The 21,785-nt window shown below is 41.7% G+C and overlaps 1 protein-coding gene across 1 annotated transcript in view; it reads right to left on the bottom strand.

The window, feature by feature from the left end:
- N4BP1 (NEDD4 binding protein 1) overlaps window positions 1–21,785 on the bottom strand; it is a 679,137-nt gene that overhangs the window by 342,089 nt on the left and 315,263 nt on the right. Inside the window, exon 7 of the mRNA XM_044081613.1 lies at window positions 11,132–11,191. Within this exon, the coding sequence (XP_043937548.1) occupies window positions 11,132–11,191 (60 nt within the window). The remainder of the gene's footprint in view (window positions 1–11,131; window positions 11,192–21,785) is intronic.

Here is a 21,785-nt window from a genome sequence, read left to right on the forward strand (position 1 = left end):
ATTGGGCCTTGACTCTGCCCGAATACTTTTATTATGTCGAGTATAACAAAAGTTAACCGTATTAGACAACCATTTGCAAATTATGTATTATCACTCCTGTACTGAAACAGGTTGTCCCTTCTTACCTTCACAAGAAAAGAACAAATATAAAGATCTGAAAGGTTTAGTTCAGTTAAGACAGTACCAGAGATGTCAGTGGACATACAAGGTATGCAGTATCCTTTCTCCCTCATTTTCAAGATCAATAAAGAAAATGCAGAAATGGACAGTCTGGTTTAAAGTAAACTCAGATACCACTTTTGGCAAAAAAGATAGATTAGTTCCCAAAGAAATCCTGCCTCTTTAGAAAGTGAGACAGGACTGACTCACAGTAAGAGCTTGCAACTCAGATACTCTTCTTGCAGAGGTCACAGCAATCAGTAAAATGGTTTTCCATGTTAAGAACCTCAAAACTCAGCCAGACTAACTGGTTCAAATGGAGCAAGTACTAGCTTCTTTAACACAAAATTAAAATCCCAAGGAGTGGCCACTTGTTTTCTTGGAGGCCTCGAGTAAAATCCCTTTCAAAAGCATTTTGACATGAGAAAGCCTTAAAAGAGGAGGATCCATGGTCAAACAAGATGAGATGACCAATGAATGAACCTTGATAGAGGAGTGAGAAAGGCCATAGGATAGCAACTCACACAGATATTGTAAAACTATAGAAGAACTAGCCCTAAATGGGGGCTGGTTATGCTGTTGTTGGCACCCACTAGAAAACTTTTTTCACTTGCTAATATACGATTTTCTAGGTGCAGGCTTTCTTGCTTCCATTAGTACCTGCGGCACATCCTCAGTAACAAGTGCCTAAAAGAAATTAAGACACTGTAATACAAGCAGTTACTTGAAGCTGACTGGGGTCAGGGGTGTATCAAACACCCCTGATCTTGTGGAAGTAGATCCATTCATAGCAGCTTGTGATATAACTGCCCTGAACATTTCCAAAAGAATGGAAAAACACTTCTCCCTGGGTCAGAACAGGACCCATCTCAGTGACCTTGGGGGATACCTTTTGAATTTTCTGAAGTACCCTGGATATCAGAGAAAAGCAGTAACAAAAACTCCCCCCCAAACACAGCTATATATACACAAGTAACTTTTAAAACAGAAGGTAAGCGCTTTCGCAGATTAACCTCTACTTCATTAGACCATGACAGAACACAAAGTCAAGGTACTATTTAAAATAAAAAAAAACTCAACCAATCACAAAGTTCAGCAATCATGTGATGACATTAATAAACCCCCCTCCCAATCAATAAAAGCAGCCTACCATATGTTAAAGACATAGCAATAAAAACAATATTCTCATCATCAAATATAAAGATTTGTTAAACTTATTCCACAGTAATAAATCAAAAAAATATTGAGCACTCTATATACTGCTTCAAACCTGATCATGAACATTGATAAATGCATTAAATGTACAAGCAGAAAGAATATCAGGAACTTGTTTGAATGTACAGGTGTAACAAAAATAAAAAAAAACTAAAATACCATACATAAGCTCTGCACACGCACTAAAAAAACTAGACATGCAACTGTATACATGCAGCAAAGAAAAAAATAATATTCTAATGAAAAACTGAGGTAGAAACAAAAGCTGCATAAAAGTTCTTGTACAACAAATAGAGAGAGAAAGTACAGTTGTGTACCTACCATAAATGCAGATGTTCGGGTGTATTCACTGTTGCAGTCATTACACTTGGGTTATCCTGCTGGCAGGCTACCCGCAGTCGGCCTGAATTCCAAAGTCTTGGTCCAGCGTCGGTTGCTGTCGCCTCTTCCCTGACGTCAGTGCGCCAGGGGTATAAAAGATGCAGCTGACGCCATTTTCTTCAGTTTTTCTTGCCCCAGATGTCATGTGCCCCCCAAAGGGTAGGCTAAGAAATTATGCCAATAAAAGAGCATGCACTAAAATAAAACAATCTTCATCTACAAGCAAATACACCACATAGGTTGTATAGAATAGAGAAGTACAGATAAGACCCAGCAAAGAAAGGGGGAGGGTGGGTGGGTAACCTGGACTGCAACAGTGAATACACTCGAACATCTGCATTTAAAGTAGGTACACAACTGTACTATGTTCATCGTGTTTCACTGTTGCAGTCATTAAACTTGGGTTGAATCCCAAAGCTGAGGTTGGGTGGTTGGGCCTAAATAGAATTAGGAGAGGCTATGAGGCCCTGGAGAACTGCAGTGGCGAAACCTGCTCTGGATTTAGAGTAAAGAGGTAAGTGGTAGTGCTTTGTAAAAGTGTGTACTGAAGTCCAAGTTGCAGCCTCCAAAATGTCCCTGGTTGGTACTCCACTGAGGAAGGCTGCTGCTCTGGTTGAGTGTGGCCTGATGCCATTAGACACTGATTTGCCATGTTGAGAATAGCAGAAACGAATGCAGTGGGCTATCCATTTGGAAATAGTCTGCTTTGAGATAGCTTTTCCTCGAGATCCTGCAGCAAATGCCACTAAGAGTTGCTCAGACTTTCTGAAAGCTTTAGTTTTGTCCAAGAAGAAGCATAGCTGTCTGTGCATGTCCAAAGAATGTAGTAGTCTCTCCCCCTTATTCTGTGGGTTTGGATAAAAGGTAGGCAAGTGAATTGTTTGATTAAGAGCCACACTGGACACTACCTTAGGCATAAATGTTGGGTTTGTCCTCAGAGAAACCCTGTCCGGATGGAAAATTATGTAAGGTTCAACCGCCATTAGAGCCTGTAACTCTGAGACTCTTCTTGCTGAAGAAGAGCTGTTTTCCATGATAAGAATTTTATCTCAGCTGTATTGGCTGGCTCAAAAGGAGGCAGTGTGAGTTTTTCCAAGACAAAGTTGAGGTCCCATGCAGGTATTGGTGCTCTTCTTGGGGGTCTTATGTTTTTGGCCCCTCTGAGGTACTGCCTTAGTAGTGGATGTGAAAAAATAGGTGGGTCCGTATTGTAATGAGCTGAAATGGCAGAGGCATGGATCTTAATAGATGAAAAGGATAGGCCTTTGTCCAGTATCTCAGTTAGGTATTGTAAAATCTAAGGAATATTTGGTACAAGCATGTCAATTCCTTGTGCCTGGTTCCAAGCACAGAATATTTTCCACTTTTCTGCATATGATTTTCTGGTGCTGGGCCTCCTGGCCTCCAGAATAACATCCCTAACTGATTTGGAAACAGGTGTGTTCTGAATGGTTACATTATCTGCCATGCAGCCAGATTTAGGGTTCTGAGTTGGCTGTGCAGTATTTGATTGCTTTGTTGGGTCAGTAAATGAGGAATTTGAGGTAATGTCCAGGCTGGGCCTTGAGACAAGCTCTTTAGGATTGGGTACCAGTGCTGGGTGGCCAGTCTGGGGCAATCAAGATCATTTTTGGCTTCTCTTGTCTGACCTTTAGGAGTACCTTGTGGAGGAGAGGTAGTGGAGGAAAGGCATATACTGTAAGGTTTTTCCAGCTGAATGATAGAGCATCCACTTTCCATGCTAGCTTGTAATAAGTCCTTGTACAAAATCTCTGCAGTTGGCAGTTGTGAGGGGAGGCAAATAGATCTGTGTCTGGGCATCCCCATTTCCTTGTTATCATGCTGAAGATTTGTGGATCTAGTTTCCACTCGTGAGGATCCATGAGGTTTCTGCTTAGTTCGTCTGCCAGAGTATTTGTCTTTCCTAGCAGGAATTGTGCTTGTAGTTGTACTTGAAAAGTCAATGCTGTGTTCCACAAAATTATGGCTTGTCTGCAGAGGGGGTAGGAATGCGTGCCTCCCTGCTTGTTTATGTACCACATGACTGTAGCATTGTCCGTCTTTATTAGCAGTTGTCCTGGATGAAGCAGATCCTTGAAAGCTGTCAGGGCATTCTGGACAGCCAGCATTTCTTTTAGATTGATATGAAGATGCATTTGGCTTGTGGGCCATGTGCCCTGAATACATTTTCCTGCCATGTGGGCCCTCCAGGCATAATCTGATGCATCTGTTGTTATTGTCTGCCTGGCAGTGGGTAAAGTGAAAGGCTGTCCCTTGTTGTGGTGACAGGCCTGTACCCACCATCGAAACTCCTGTTGCAGGCAGGGAATGAGGGTAATTAGTTTTTCCAGGCTGTGGCAATGTTGAGTCCAAACACTTTTTAGGTACCATTGTAGTTTCCTCATATGCAGTCTTGCATATGGAATTAACAGAATGCAGGATGCCATGAAGCCCAAAGCCTGCAGAATTTTTCTTGCAGATAACTGGGTTTTTGTTGCCAACATGTCAAAATAAGAAGTCAGTTGCCTTTGTTTGTCTGGCGTGAGATAAGCCATCTGGGCAGTTGTATTTAAGCTTGCACCCAGAAATATTACCTCTTGAGAGGGTACTAGCTTTGATTTCTTTTCGTTTACTGTGTACCCTAGGCAAATTAGCAATCTTTTTACAAATGCCAGATGCTTTAGTAGGATGTCCTTGTTCTCTGCTTGAATAAGGCAGTCGTCCAAGTAGGGATATATTTGAATTCCTCTTTGTCTGCAAAAAGCAATTACTGGTGCCAGGCATTTTGTGAAGACCCTGGGCGCAGTAGATAAGCCAAAGGGCAGTGCAGAGAATTGGTAGTGCATTGAGCCAGCTATGAATCTGAGGTATCTTCTGCAAGACTGTCCAATTGGGACATGCAGGTATGCCTCTTTTAGGTCCAAGGTTACAAGCCAAGCCTTCTTGCCCAGCATGGGCAGAAGCTGCTGCAGAGTCAACATTTTGAATTTTGGAACGTCCAGAAAAGTGTTTAGAATAGACAGGTCCAGTATTGGTCTCCAGGCTTTGTCCTTTCTGGGTACCAAGAAAAGTTGAGAGTAAAATCCTTGCCCCTGTTCCTGTAGAGGTACTCATTGAATGGCCCTCATGGCCATGAGGGATGAAACTTGCTTTTGTGCCTCTGCCCATTGATTGTGTGGCAGATCTGGCATGCCTTTTGGGTGTGAAAGTGGAACCTGTAACCCTGAGACACTATATTCAAGACCCATTTGTCCTGGGTGATCTTGTGCCTGTTTTGTGAAAAAAATGCTAGTTTTCCCCCTAAGGGAGTGTCCAAAAGATAAGTGCTTGGTACTGGTAGAGGAAAGTCATTGGGACTGTTTCCTATAAGGTTGAGATTTGTCTTCTCCGCTTTTGGAGGTAGAAGCACCCCATTGTTTAGGCCTGTATGAGCCTTGGGGCTGGGATCTGCCTCTAGGGCGCCTGTATCTGCCTCTTTGTGGCCTGACACTGGAAAGGACCAATTTTTTGAAGGTCAGTTCCTGCTAAATCTGGGTGGCTGTACCTGTAAGAAATCCTTAACTGTCTGCATAGATTTCACTTTATCCTCCATTTTCTTCAACACCTCTTCTGCCTTAACACCAAACAAAGTATCATGCTGTAATAGAGCATCTAATAATTTTGCTTTAACATGATCAGGCAGATTTTGTTCCTTTAACCAAACATGCCTCCTAATCACAGAACCCGTTACAGCGGCCCTACAAGAGGCCTCCAAAGAATCAAAACCACATTGCAAAGTATGTTTTCCCACCTGTTCAGCTGCATGCAATAAATCCTGCATTTCCTTGTTTTCAGCACATTCAGAATTTGTCAACATTTTCTGTTTTAACAGTGACATTATGTATTGCTGATATTTAAGCATATGAAACTTGACGATTTAAAGCCCAAGGTAGCAGAAGTGTAAACTTTTTTCCCCCATCTGTCCAGTGCTCTAGAATCCCTATCAGAGGGAACAGGGTTTTTTGCAGTGGAAGCCTCGACCCCTTTGGGACCCTGAGATAGAGTTTCTGGGACAGCAGCAGGGTTTTTATATAGAAATTTATGTGAATCTGGAACCCTGTAGTACCTTGTCTGGCTTAACGGGTGCAGGGTGTATAGAGTCTGGAGACAGGCCGGACTCTGAAAAAGCATCATCTACAATATCCAGAACAGGGGGAATGGCAAGGGGCCTGTGCTGAGGAAGTAAAAGAAAATCTCTGAGCCTTTTCTTGGATTCTGAATAATCCTGGCTCTCCCAATGAAAGTGCTCCCTCACATTATGCAGGGTTTCCCCAAAAGAGTAATCCTCCGGAGGATTCTTCAGCATCAGAATCCTCATAGGGAGGAAGAGAGTATTCCTGATCAGAGGAGGAATCAGAGGAAATGGAAACCTGATCTGAAGATTCATATTCTGTCTCTTGCCTAGGCCTCTTATCAGGAGGGGGATGGGAACCCCTGATCAAAGTAATAAGGTCTTCGGCCATTTTGAGCATGTTTTTTAGGCATGGAAGTCTGTCCTGGAGAATGCTGTACTTGTTTCTTTGTCTTTAGAGCTGCTTTAGTCTTTGGCTTTGAAGCTGAAGACGGCTTTACATATAACTGTGTAGGTCTGAAAACACCCTCAGAAGCCGATGCCTGCACAGCGGCTCCGGACCCTTCTGAGAGAATAGTTTCCGAGGATCCAATAGTTTCCAGAGGCCCAGTCGGCTCCATATGGGAGTCGGAAGCGGCCTGTGGCTCTGAGTTAGCGGGTGTCACGGGCTGCGAAAGCACCTCACTGAGAACTGGCGAACCTCGACTACCTTAGAGGAAGTCTCATCGTCGGTTTTGAACCTCGGATGTCTGTCCTTGTCTTTATCCTTGCGTTTTTTATAAACTCCAGTCGTCGGCTGTTCCACCGACATTGTATAATTGAATCTGCGGCCAAAGTAATGAAAGGCAAAATCGTACAGACGCTTAATAGTGTGTTGGTTAAATCTAGCACAAAACCGACAACAAGCAATGTCGTGGTCAGGGCCTAGGCAAGGAATACAGTAAGAGTGAAAATCCTTATGAGGTATTTGCTTCCCACAAGAAAAACAATTGTTAACTTTTTCTGACATTGGTCTGGAGCAAGAAAAAAGTTTCCCCAACGGGGTACTTAGCTTTAATGAAGACTTCGGATCTGAAATTCGAATTCGAAAATCTCAGGAGTCAGCCGACCGGCACTCGCAAACTGTTTTTGCTTCGGGCACTGCGCAGCAAGAAAGACTGAAGAAAATGGTGTTGGCTGCATCTTTTATACCCCTGGCACACTGACGTCAGGGAAGAGGCGACAGCAACCGATGACGGACCAAGACTTTGGAATTCAGGCCGACTGCGGGTAGCCTGCCAGCAGGATAACCCAAGTGTAATGACTGCAACAGTGAAACACGATGAACATCACTACACATCAGTTTGAACAAGGAACACAACAGAAAAAAAAAAGAACATTTTATGCCCCGCAGATAAGGAAGGAGGCATGGCTGTCTTAGATAGAGATCTCGATCTGGATCAGACATCTACTATGTTAACTGACTTTACTACTTATATTAATATTGCTAGATATAGGGTAGATGGTTTTATTAATAAGAGTCCAGTTTTTAGTCTACGACCTGTTTATGACAGGATTGATTACTCAAGAGTTTTTTTGACTATTTTACTGTTGATAATCCTGTTATCCCTATTTTATACGGGCTCCCTAAAATTCATAAGAATCTTGAGAAGCCACCTATGAGACCTATCCTCTCTGGTAGAGGATGGGTCACTGAGCCCTTATCCATTTATATGGAGAAAACACTTAGACCTGTTCTAGGTAGTGTTACCACAGTGTTGAAAGATACCAAAAGCTTTTTGGAAGACTTTATGTCTGGGCTGAATCGAATTTGCATGATGATGCTTTTCTTTTTGTCACGCTTGATGTGAATTCATTGTTCACTGTTATTCCTAATGATGCTGGAGTTGATAATGTTGGGCAGTTTCTTATTTCACATACTGATTTTTCTACCACTAAGGCTGAATTATTGCGTTCTTTGAGATTATACTTGAGAATAATGCCTTTATTTTTGAGAACAACTTTTATCTACAGAAAACTGGTGTTGCTATGGGCACTGCATGTACTAACAGTTATGCCAACTTGGTCCTTGCAAACTGGGAAAATAGTCTGGTCTTGAATGGTAATACATTTTTTCCTCTATTGGATTTTATAGGCGTTTTGTGGATGACATATTTATTGTGTGGAAAGATAATGAACAAGAGTGTAAGGCATTTGTTTACTTTCTATACAACACAACTGATTTTTTGAGGTTTAGCCATGCGGTTTCTAGAGAATCTTTGGATCTCTTAGATATCGCTGTATGCAGACAAGACTGACGTGATATTTCAACATGTACATACAAGAAACCCTGAAAAAAGAACACTCTGTTACCTAGTAGCATGCATCCATGTCATGTTATGCAGAATATCTTGAAAGGCCAGTTTTTGTAAGAGTAAATGTGATTACATCTTTACATGTACCTCATTTACACAATATTTCTGGTGTCACCATCAATTTAGACTTTTACATCGATTGCAAAAGCAAAGACCTTGTAAATTTTGCTACCTGTTGCACATGCAGTGCCTTCTATATTGGGAAGACCAACAGGTTAAGGATAGGATTCTGGAGCACCTGAATGACATAGCCAGATGTAAAAACACTAGTGCTTTAGCCAAGCACGCTATGTTGAAAGGAACTAGCCATTATTTCAAGTTTTTTTGTGTTCCAGTTAATAAGTTGCAATTTGATAAGATGATAAGAACAGAACCAAAGTATGTGAACAGAGATGGATTTTACTGCTGAAAGCATATGTTGAACCAGGTTTAAATGAGAGGGTCTTCCTTAAACCTGTTTTAATGAAAAGACCATTGCGACGCTGACAGGTCTTGATACATAAAATTTTATTTTTCTGTTTTGTTCCTGGTTTAAACTGATGTGTAGTGTTCTCTTTTTATTTGCTATACAAGAACCTTTATGCAGGTTTACTGCTGAAAGCATATGTTGAACCAGGTTTAAATGAGAGGGTCTTCCTTAAACCTGTTTTAATGAAAAGACCATTGCGACGCTGACAGGTCTTGATACATAAAATTTTATTTTTCTGTTTTGTTCCTGGTTTAAACTGATGTGTAGTGTTCTCTCTTTATTTGCTATACAAGAACCTTTATGCAGCTTTTGTTTATATCTCAGTTTTCCATTAGAATATTGTTTTTTTTTTTCTTTGCTGCATGCATACAACTGCATATCTAGTTTTAATTTAGGTCTAAATTTTTGTGATGCTGATTTTGGTGAGTGTGCAGAGCTTCTGCATGGCATTTTTTAGTTTTTTATTTTTGTTACACCTGTACATTCAAGCAAGTTTCGGATATTCTTTCTGCTTCTACATTTAATGCATTTATCTATGTTTATGTTCAGGTTTAAAGCAACATATAGGATCAATTGTCCCTGAGGTCCTTATAAGTCTAGCCAAGAGTTTAGCTCATGTTTAGACAAGTCAGCACCCAAAGTCCCTGCCCAGCAGGGACACAGGTGGAATCCCAGGGGTGTATTTTCTGTTTCCCACCCAGTTATCTAGGTTGCACTTAAAAAGGGATAATGAGGTGCTCTCTGCTTGATGTGGAGAGGGAGACTATTCCACAGATGGGGAAGTCTCGGGGACACAAATCTGTCCTACCAACTCCTATTGATATCACAGACCAGGTTGAGGTCGCGTGTACAAGATGCTCGAGTGCAGCTTGACTTATGGATATGCAGCACTCCCATCAAGGTGAGGTCTGAGACTGCTTTGTATGCCAGACAGAGGTCACCTCTGAGGAGTCTGTATGAAACGGAGTAGAGAGATAGGTCTTTTAGCCTATCTGTGTAGGGTAGATGTTTGAGGCCCTGGATTCTCCTGGTGAGTAATCTCTGTGGTCCCTCCAGATGCTGCATATGCTTTGCGAGTTACATGTCTAAGGGGGCACTGTACTCAATAACTGGCCTTATAAGGGAAAAATACAGAGATGTTATGACCTCTTTGTCCCTGGATAAGATACCCTTACTTATGAGGTGGACCATGTAGAAAGCTTTCCATAGAACGGAAGCAACATGGTGGTCAAAAGCCAGGTTATCAACCTGGGTGCCCATATCCCTCACTACTGACTGTGTACTTAGGACGTTGCGTGTTGTTCTTTATGATTTACTACTGTGTTTGGAATAAGTTTAACAAATCTTTATAATTGATGATGGGAATGTTTTTATTGCTAGGTCTTTAAACAGTAGGCTGCTTTTATTGATTGGGAGGGTTTTCTTTATTAATGTCATCACATGATTGCTGAACTACCTGTGATTGGTTGAGTTTTTATTTTAAATAGTACCTTGACTTTGTGTTCCGTCATAGTCTGATGAAGCAGAGGTTACTCTGCGAATGCGCTTACCTTCTGTTTTAATAAAGTTACTTCTACATATAGCAATTTAAAGCCATATTTGGGAGGATATTTTGTTACTGTTTTGGATTTGACTGCCACATTTACTTCAACCTTAACTGAGTGGTGTACTTTTTCTTTTTTTCATATCACAGGAAAGGATGGAAAAGCATACAGGAACATTAATGTCAAAGAAAAATAAAAGGCAAAGTTCTTCCAGGCCTTCTTGCATTGAGTCCTGGAACAGAATCTTGCCAGCTGATTATTTAGAGAGGACAACAAATGGGTCTGTTAGAGGAGCTCCCCATAGATGGATCAAATCTTAGAAGACCCCAGAACTAGTTTGTCCGGTTTGTCTGACACACAATATTGTTCTGATGGAATGAAGGGTGAGACTGTGCTGTGAAGCTACGTCCCAAACTAACATGGGTAGTCTGCTAAGGGGGTACAACCTGGTATCCCCCGCTTGCAGATGTACTACACAACTGTTATTGTCTGAAACAACTTGCAGAGGTCCGGGGGACCAAAGATGCTTCAAAGAATTGGGTGCCTTGATCAAGACAAGGATCTCGTTTACATTTATGTGCTTGCATCTGTCCTAGGTGTCCCACACACATTGCAGTATCAACCCTCCTGAAACTGCTCCCCAAACAAAGTCTAAGCCATTTGCGATGACTGACAGAAGTGGAAGAACTAAAGGTATAGGAAATTCCTTCAGCAACAGCTCATAAAATTTTCTGGGGGAATGAGAAACCTCAGTCTACTACCACTGAAAACACTGACAATCTGCAGTCTCAAAGAAACAGGACCTCACAAAAAATAAATAGGAAGGAACCCCAAGGGCAGAATCAGAAACTGAGCCTGAATCCAAAAACTGAGGAGAAAACCTGCATCTGCCCATCACCTTCCTGTCCAAATTCAGAATCTTGAATCTCTTCAGGAAAAGAAGGAGCCTTTATTTTACCTGAAAACAACATACAAGACAGATCAAAAGCCTGAAAACCAGAGTCAGACCAAATAAACTATTCCTATCCAAGGAAATTTGAAGAGGAGTAGATAGGTTTTCTGCTTCTTTTTGTCAGGAAAAAATGGTGCCAACAATGTTATAAACAGTAGCAGCAGCTTCAACAAGGACGGGCACAATATTCTGCCAAAACGGGGAAGTCTTCCCGGTTCCCTTTTTCAGGACCAAGAAGAATGTCTCTCCCTTGTTCCACTAAAAGGACGGCCCAAACAACCGCAGATCAAATGGCTAATCCCCAGTCCAGAGAGGCTGTAGGTGCTACACCAGAGGGATCCAGGGTAAAAGATAAGTGGTCTGAGGTACAACTAAAGGCGACAGCAGAGTCACCCACGTGTGGCTGAGGCAAACTGTTAGCCTGCTGTGCTGGCAAAGGCTGTTAGCCTAACTTTTTCTTTTTGTGGCTGGAAGAAGGACCAACCACGAACAGAGTGTTTGCTGTATGGTAAGCTGAAAATTATGCCGCTTTCCTAGGAAAGACATGCAGCACAACACAGTAAAAATGTAAAGTCTTTAAAAGTCACTTCTATCACACAAAAATACAGTAAAAAGAACTTTAAAACACTTTGCCAGTATCAAAAAGTAAAATAAACACAGTTTCTCTGCAGAAAAAAAAGTTTAAATATTTTTTAAACACTTAAAACTGACAGGGAAAAAAGACTGCTCTCATTTAAAAATACAACACAGTCTCATCATAAACACATTTAACTTTCCTGAAGAAGAAAGTATTAATAATCAACAAAGATAACTGAATGGAAGTTTCTCCCCAAAGGGAACTTACATGCCCAGCAAAGGAACAGTGTAAGATGTCAGTCCTCAAAAGCCACAGGGAAGCATACTCTTCTGTGGCAGTAAAGCTCTAAGAGGCTTGGCACCCAGACTTGTTTTTACTCAGCTCAGCTCGGGCTGCCTGACAGTTTGGGTACGTGGACGATGCCCTGAAGCTTTGGAAGCTGGCCGGCTATTACATCCTTGGTAGGATGTCACCCATATAAGCTAAGGCTACTGCAGCAGTGATCAACATGAACATAAGCAGTTCGGAAAATTAAAAATGAAAACAGAGTATGCTTTCACTCAGATGGTTATCTATCCTAAGGTACAAATTCTAAGACAGGAAAGTAAGCACAGGTTCCTACACCAGAGGTGCACCATATGATCTCTAGGGTATTTTGAAAAAAATAATTCAGAGATGATTATCCCGGAGCTAGTGTAAGAGGATCAACTATATCCTTAAATCTGCTTAGTAGCACCTTTCACAACTTGGAAAATCACACTATGCTCTCTGTAACCTACAGCTCTGTGAAAATAACTGCTCCGTCATTAACACTGCAAAGTACATAAAATTAGAGATCACTAGAGCACTGCTGAAGTAGTCTAAGCTACATGGGTTACATCCTGCCAAGGATATGACCATTAATCAGAGTTCAAAACTTCAGCATAACTTCCATGAGCTCTAACTATTTGATGTTGAGCAGAGTCACATAAAAGTGGTTAGAGCACAAAAGCTTTCTGAGCTTTCTTACCACAAGAAGGGAGGATACAGCCATGAAAGCAAAATTCAAGAAAAAGGAAAAAAAAAAAAACATGTCTAAACATATATACAAGGAGTACACACATCCTGGAAATAACCTCCCAAAAGAAAATGGGGATGGAGGGAGGGGACAACTACTGCAACAGTGATCTACTAGAACATGCACTGTTATGGTAAGTTTACTTATGTAACTGCACTATATTCAAGATTAGATTAATACTGCAGAAGGCTAAGCTATATGGGTAGGTTACCACATCTTAGAATTATGTAGGGAAGAACACAATTAAGAATCCAGGAGCCCTTGGAGAACAGTACTATTAAAAGCAGTTCTGGACTTAGAAAAATAATCCAGTTTGTAATGCTTTGTAAAAGTATGAACAAAGGACAACTTTGCTTTTTCTAGAATACTTCTAGATTTCGCCACTTTCCAAAAAGACACTGAAGAAACCAAAGGCCGAGTAGAGTGAATATTGACTCAGCCAGGAAGTGACTTATTATGGTGAGCATAACAGAAAAACAACACAAGACAATCATCTAGAAATTGTGTGATTTGACACTGGTTATCATTTTTTTTTCCTCTTACTGTCATGGGAAACAAACAATTGATTGGCCTTTTTGAGGGATTTTGCTCTGTCCTAGTAGTATTCCAGCTGCCTGTGGGCATCCAGAGTAAGCAGGACACTTTCTCCCTTATTTTTGAGGTTTGGAGGGAATACAGGGAGATTACTGGTTTGACTCAAAGTAAACTCTGAAAGCACTTTAGGCTTTCTCATGTCTTCACAAAGACGCTCTTTGTGGAAAATGAGATACAGTGAGTCAAACCTAAAAGCTTGTAACTCAGATGTTCTTCGAGCAGGAATCACAGCAACACACAAAACTGTTTTCCAAGTTAATAACCTCAAATCAGCCACCTGATGAACTGGTTCAAAAGGGGAAAAAGTGCCACTTTGTCAGAAACAAAGTTAAGATCCCAAGGAGGTGCCACCTGTTTTCCAGGTGGATGAATACACAAACCTCTTTCAAAAAGTGTTTGCCCAATAAAGTACAAAAAGAGAAAATCTAAGGGCAGACAGACAGAAATGGCCAAAAGATAAACCTTGATAGAGCAATAAGAAATGCCAAAGGAAAACTATTCACAAACCTAGCAAAGAGCTTTCAGGCCTTAAAAGGGTCCTGCTTCTATCTTTCCCTCTTAATCATTTATGATTTTCTACTATCAGGATTCTTAGCCTTGTTTAGTACCTGCTGCACATCCTCAGGGGAAAAAAAGGTGCACAAAAGCAATCCAAACTATCATCTAGGCAGTTTATTGAAGCCTTTCCAGATTAGGGTGCATCAAACAACCCATGTCTTGTGCGAGTAAATCCAGCCCATGAGGATGCCTGTCATAATTGCCCTTGGCCAAATTCAAATGCCCAACACGGAGTCACCACAATTATCTTTGGAGAGTGCTTCTGGATCTGTAGAAGAACCCTGGATATAAGTTGAAATGGTAAGGCATACAGGAACATTTCCATCAATGGGAATGAGAAAGCATTTGTTTTCCAGGTCTACTTGCGAGGTATTCTGAAGCAGAATGAACAAAGGTATCTGCTTTTAAAGGAGGCAGACAAAATCTATTTCAGGTGTTTCCCACAGATGGATCAACTCCTACAAAACTATCTGGATGCAGTTACTTTCCATTTGTGAGGGCTTGTCTTGGTCCTGATTAGCTCGTCTACCATGATGTTCTGCTCTGATGGATTGCATGAAACTTCCATACTGAGCTGAGTTGCTACCTTCCAGGCTATCATAGCAAGTCTGCACAGGGGGCAATATATGGCAACCTCCTATTTGTTTGCGCACTACATCACTGTGATGCATCTGTTACTTGTAGAGGTCCGGGAGATTAGAAATGTAAAGCTTTCAAAGCATTTATCACTGCCATCATCTTGATATTTATGAGCTTTTACCTGTCCTGCTTGTTCCATAGATGTGTACCTTCACTCCTTTTGACACAGCTTTGCAAGCAAAGCCTGAAAAATCTTCTGGGACAGACTAAAAAAGATGAAGGGAGAAGCAGAGAACTGGATTGAGAAATAACCCATTACAGTAACTCCCATAACTCCTTCTGACAAACCCAAAGTACTGGAATTTGAAAGAAAGAGGGTGTTAGTACTGATACCAGGCTGAACTGAGGTACTTCAGATCTTTTCGCATGTGAAGTCTGGCCAAGGGAATCATGATAACGAGAGAGACTGGTCATCACCAACATGGGTGACTAGTGTTCCATACCGGCGGTCAACCCCTCGCTGGTTAGATCAGACCATAGACTAATCACTTTGGATATCCACATTCTGCCCCCACCCCCAATCAAGGAAACCACCGTGAAAAACTTTTCAAAAGCAAACTTCACGTTACTTAAGACCGAGGTGTAAAGGTTCACAGCCCCATGCTAAAGGACAATGCTGTCCAAGCTGCTGAAACCTTTACAAAGGCACTCTATGAGCATCTGCAGGCATGCATGGATCGTGCTATCCAAAGTAAAACCAAGAATCACTCCTCCAAGAAAAGGAAACCAATCTGGTGGACACCTGCCATAAACAAGCTATACAACGGAAGGAGGAAACTAGTACAGAAGAGAGTAAAATCCCAAGAAGGAAAGACTACCCTGATCAGTATCCGCAAGAAACTATGATCCCTCATTAAATCATCCAAGGCTAGTTTCGAAAGAAAAATTTAGTCAATGACTCCAAAGAGAACCACAAAGCGTTCTTTAGCTATGTCAAGAACCTAAGTGGAAACTCTCTGATCTGCTCTGAGTTGGTGCAGAATGGCACAAAATACACTGAACCGCCTGATATTGCCAACATTCTGGCAGACAGGTTTAGTGCAAACTTCACCCCCTAAAGGGCCCATAACCATACCAGAAGAATGTAGGGCCCCGTCAATCACAGACACACAGGTTAAAACAGCCCTATCCAAAGCCAAAAACACAGCTTCAACAGGACTAGACGGTGTCCTAGGTTTTGTCTTACAAGAGCTCCAAAATGAACTAACCCCTCACCTAAACACACTGTTCAAACTCAGCCTCTCTACAGGCTATGTACTCACAGAGTGGCGCACAGCAACAGTTATCCCGCTCCACAAAGGTGGAGCCACAACAGACCCTGGGAACTATCGCCCTATAAGCCTGACTACCCTGGTCTGCAAGGCTATGGAACGCATCATCATGGAACTCATTAACAGAGACATTGGGAACCTCCAAACCTTGGACCCTACCCAGTTTGGCTTTAAGGGCAGATCATGCCGCCTAAACCTGGTGGACTTCTTTGAGATGGTTACCAAGGCATTAGATGAAAGAAAGGAGGTCCACACAGCCTACCTAGACCTCGCAAAGGCTTTCGACACCATTCCCCATTATAGTATTATAGACAAGCTCACCAGCTTGAACATAAACCCCTACATCACAAGATGGGTTGCCAACTGGCTCATGGATAGATCCCACATGGTGAGAGTTGCAGGCTCTATGTCCGACTCTAAACTGGTTACAAGTGGTGTCCCCCAGGGCTCAGTCCTAGGACCCCTCCTGTTCGGTATATACTTCTCAGAGGTACAGGCAAGCATAGGAGGACTATGGCTGACCAATTACGCAGACTGCAAACGAGGGGCCATAATTGATTCTCCGGCTGATACAGACACCCTCCAGATGGGTCTCACTGAGACAGATAACTGGTGTCAAAATCATGGCCTCAAGCTAAATGCCAAAAAGTGCATAGTCATCCTCTTTGGAAAAAACAAAGTACCCGCGAACTACCACATAGATGGTAGTCCCCTAAATACAGAAAATGTAATAAGGGATCTGGGGACCCAAGTAGATAGTAATCTCTCCTTTGATAATCATATTGCCAAGGTGGTTAGAAAATCCTTCTATGTGGCCCACCTAATCACAAAAGGGTAGCATCTAGAACAAAAGATGTTATTGTGCCTCTCTACTCATTAGACCCATCATAGAATACAACGCCCCATTTGGGATGTACCTTACAAGACACCTGCAACAGCTGGAAAGACCACAAAAGTACCTCACCAAGAGGATTATTAGCCTCAAACAGATGCCCTATGCAGCCCGACTCAAGAAACTTCAGCTGTACTCGGTTGCATACCTCTTACTCAGAGATGATCTCTGCCTGACATACAAGGCCATGTCCAACCCAGAATTGATGGACATGCTCCACCTAAAAAAAAACAAATCCCGGACAGCCACAAGCTCTAGAGATATAAACCTCACCACAACGATAAATAGGACATGCTGGAGGGACAGATTTCTATCCCAGAGACTCTCCATGCTTTGGAACAGGATTCCAATATATATCAGGCAGAGCCCCTCACTAACACTCTTCAAGAGAAACCTTGATGGGTGGATGCACTGCAACGGCTCTGCTGGACAGTGGCGCAGGAACTAATAGCTCTGCTGGACAGAGGCACAGGGAACTAATCTAAGGGGGTGGCGAAAGCCAACACATTCTGGCTAGGCTTATAAATGCCCTTGGGCAGATAGCCTAGTACTTACCTATGAACCACGAAACAAGGAATCTTGAGAAACCCCAGAAGAGAAGTCAGATTCTGGTTGGAAAAGTTAAGGAAGTTCTTTGTGCAATTCTGCTTTATTCAGAGGAAGAACATCCCTTACTATGGAAATATCAAGAAAACACCCTAGACAATCAATTATGTGGGAAGGAGTTAGAGATGACTTCTGTAAGTACACTTGAAACCCCAGAGTGAGTTTTTCCTGACTGTTGTCAGAGACTCCTGACAACTGAGACAGAGTCTGCAAAAATAAGACAATCATCCAAATATGGACAGATGGGAATGCCGAGGAGTCTGCAGTATGTACTTACTAGAGCCAAACAGTTTGGCCTTTCTACTGTACCAAGGGGATTTACAAAGGGTAAGACAGAGAATCTAAGCCAGATACATAAAATCTTAAAGTCTGAAATTTTTGCAAACCGGAATGCGAGCACCTATTTTTTTCGAGTCTAACAATATCATGAGGGTGGGAGAAATGAGTGGTAACAAGGCTTGGAGGGATAAAATCTTGAACTTTGGGATCTTGCCATAGAGAGTGAAAAAGAACATCCAAGACTTGTTGCGATGACCGTGCACTGGCCCAGCAATCAAGGAGCCTCAATCCTCACCACTAACATCAGTGAGGGCATCCACATTGGGAAGGATAACAAACACACACACACACACACACAGATGACAAACACACACACACAGTAAAGTACAATTTCCCTTAAAAGCACACAGAGATCCCTGCCCAAGTAGCTGACACACACATACCGAGATAGGAGTTACATACAATAACACAGACACTCCTGGGGAAGGCTGGCACAGGTGCTCTAGCTATGCCCCTTCTGCCCAGACTATACGGTAGTACCAAATTGTAAGTGTGACGAACAGCAATGCTTATTTGGAGTAGATTGGACAGTATCACTACATACATGCAATGTACTCTACAGCTTAAATTATCTTTACATAAAACAGCCACAGTTGAAAGGTTTAAAAATATTTAATAATAATGAGAACACAAGACAATACTACACAGTGCTAGTCAAGAGTTCAGAGATTACATAGAAAAGCTTAAAATAATACAGTAGAAAAGTTCTGACATCAATACAGAAAACAACTAGACTTACTATTTTCTATCTATATCTAAGAGCAAGCACAGTTCTAAAATAAACTTACATATAGAGCAAGGAAGTGTTGGTGATGTTGTCAGTTCTGAAAACAATTGCAAAATGCCTTGATTCTTTCTCTCTCTGTCCTTAAAGGAAAACTCCACCCTGTAACTAAAAAATATGTATTTTTCAGTCTTTGTTTCCAGACCTATTTTAACACCTCAAAATCACGCTAAGTGCTATATTTGTAATTTTAGCCTGTTTACCACAACATGGCTACTGATGGGGCTTGATATATCAACGTGATCTTCTTCTCCTTCAAACCTTTCTCTTTCCCAAAAAGCATTTCAAGTCTTCTTTCTATGACTCATGCCAGACATAAGGAAGTAACTGTGAATTCCCATGCCATTGACATATAGTGGGAAATGTGTGACTCACCGTCATTTTGTATTCCTTCTGTAACAGGGCTGCTTCTTTTCTGTTGCTAATTACCCTCATTTATGCTTTGCTCAGGGCTTGTTTACACTATACTTTGAAGTTATCAGTTGCAGGCAGAAAAAAAGCTAAATTGGAGGCCTTTGTTCTAGTTGTTCTTTTGTAGTCCAACATGAATTGACAGGCCCCTCACTACTGCAAATGTGTTAAAACTGTCACTGCAATGGTCAGCTCAGAATTGAAAGGAAGGGACTTCCGATATTAATTTCTTCCCCTCTGCCTGCAGTAAAAATTATGCATTTAATCAGTTTGCCAGCAGTAGAAGTATTTACTTATAAAACACTTTCAATGTAATTTTTGCAAGCAATTTTCAGAAAATTCTTGATTATTTCAGTGTGTTTTATTACTAGTGACTTTTGATTTAACCCTATTTATGTATACAGGTCATTTTTTGCGTGCCCATTTCTTTCAGACGAACAGCTGTCTTGTGACATGCGGTTTTGGTAATTTTCTGACATTCTACTCGTCTCCACATTTTTTAAATTACATTAAAACATTAATTTGCAAACGTGACCATGATACTGGCACAGTAAAAGAATGTACTGAAATCTCACTGTATTCTACAGTCCATGCAGTGAATTTTTTTTCTTTTTTGTTGGGGTGCTTACTGAACATTGTAGGAAATAAAGTATCACTTGCATTACGCATATAAGTAATGCATTTCTTGAACTTACAATGATATTCTCAAATTCAACAGCTAACTATTAAGCAATATGCAAGTCCTTGCCCTGCATCAAAAATTTTTCTTTGAACCACTCCTGTCTTTCTGCATATTCTCAATTATGTTATGGAATAAGATCAGCTTATCTAACATGTATATTAATTTCAGTTTCATTGATTACGCTATAATCTGACTGTTAAAATGCAAAACTATGGAACGCATCATCATGGACCTAATAAACAAGGATATAGGGAATCTCCAAACTCTGCATCCCACACAGTTTGATTTTGTGAAGGGTAGATCATGCCTGCTCAACTTGGTCAACTTCTTTGAGTCAATCACCAGAGCTGTGGATGAAAGCAAGGTGGTTCATATAGCCTACCTTGATCTGGCCAAGGCCTTTGATGCCATTCCCCACTCAGGAATCAAAGAAAAACTCACTAAGCTAGGCATCAACCCCTATATCACCAGGTGTGTTGCAAACTTGCTCTCAGGTAGAACCCACAGTGTGAAAGTAGCTGACTCCAAGTCAGACTGCCGACCAGTCACGAGTGGAGTCCTACAGGGTTCGGTCCTGTTTGGCATCTACGTCTCTAACGTCCATGTTAACACGAAGGGACTCTGGTTGACAAAGTTCACAGACTACTGCAAGTTGGGAGCTATTATTAACTCCCCATGTGATGTTGATATCCTACAGAAAGGCCTCACGGAGACCAACGACTAGTGTCAGACCCACGGCCTTAAGGGCAATGCCAAAAAATGTGTAGTCACCCCCTTTGGGAAAAACCCAGTTCCCATGAACTACCACATCAATGGTAATCCACTGAACACAGAAGGCATTATAAGAGATCTGGGAACACAGGTTAACAGCAACCTCACCTTCGACCACCACATTGCCACTGTGGTCAGACAGTCCTTCTATATGGCACATTGGTACTAGGCTATCGGCCCTAGGGCCTATACAAGCACAGCCATAATTCCTTGGGTATTTCTTCCCACAATATTTACTTCCCTGGACCCCTGTCTAGCTGGGAGACTGACGTGATCCCCGGGGTGAATTTCCTATCTCCCATCCAATCTTCAAGGTTTCTTTTGAAGACGGCCAAGGAGGCACTCTGCTTGACATGTATGGGCAGTCAATTCCAGAGTATGGGGAGTCTCTGGGTCAGGAACCTATCCCTCCAGCATGTTTTGTTCATTGTGATGAAAAGGTTTAGATCCCTGGAGCGTGTGGCTCTGAGGGATTGGGATTTCTTTAAATGGAACATGTCCAACAGCTCAGGGTTTGACATGGCCTTGTATGTTAAGCAGAGATAGAGTAGACTATATGCCACAGATTATAGCTGGAATTTTTTTAGACGGTCAGCATAGGGCATCGGTTTTAGGCCTGTGATTCTTTTAGTGAGGTATTTCTGCGGCCTTTCCAGCTGTTGCAGATATCTTGTGAGGTACATACCAAACAGGGCGTTGTACTCTATAATGGGTCTAATGAGGGATGAGTAACAGTGGGACAATGACCTCCTTTTTTCTGGATGAAAAGCCCTTAGTAATGAGGTAATGAGGTGTGCCATTTCCTGACTGTTGTGGTGATGTGGTTACTGAAGGTGAGACCACAGTCCACCTGCATTCCTAAGTATCATCCCTGCCCCCCCCCCCACAGCAACTAAACTAAACAACTTCTCCAAAACAGACTATAAGCTCTTACAATAGGGGATAATTAGCTTTACTGCACCTCCTCCCTCAGATGGGACCGGTAACTATGCCAAGTCTTATACTAAGGCTGTATACAAACACCTGCATAACCTGCATTAAATCGGCCATACCTTATAGGACCAAAACAAGACCCTCAAGAAAGAGTAGACTGCCTGGTGGACTACTGCCATTAACAGACTTTACAATAGGAGGAAGAAATTGCAGTACAACAGTAAGAGGAAGTAAGCCCTAAACTGGAAACACTCCCTCCACAGTTTACACAAGCAAATAAGATGTCTTTCAAAGTCCTCAAAGGCAAAGTATGAATCAAAATTAGCTTCCTCAACTAAGGACAACCTTAAGTTATTCTTTAGTTACATCTCTAACCTAAAAGGAAAGGCCCAGACTTGTGTCAAACTGATAGTTAATGATTCCACATATTCTTTGCCTGTGGACAGAGCTAACCTATTAGCCGACAGGCTCTGTGAAAACTTCATT

Source organism: Protopterus annectens, chromosome 8.part1 (genome assembly GCF_019279795.1).
Source record: "Protopterus annectens isolate FY-2018-M chromosome 8.part1, PAN1.0, whole genome shotgun sequence".
In the NCBI taxonomy this organism is placed as follows: Eukaryota; Metazoa; Chordata; order Ceratodontiformes; family Protopteridae; genus Protopterus; species Protopterus annectens.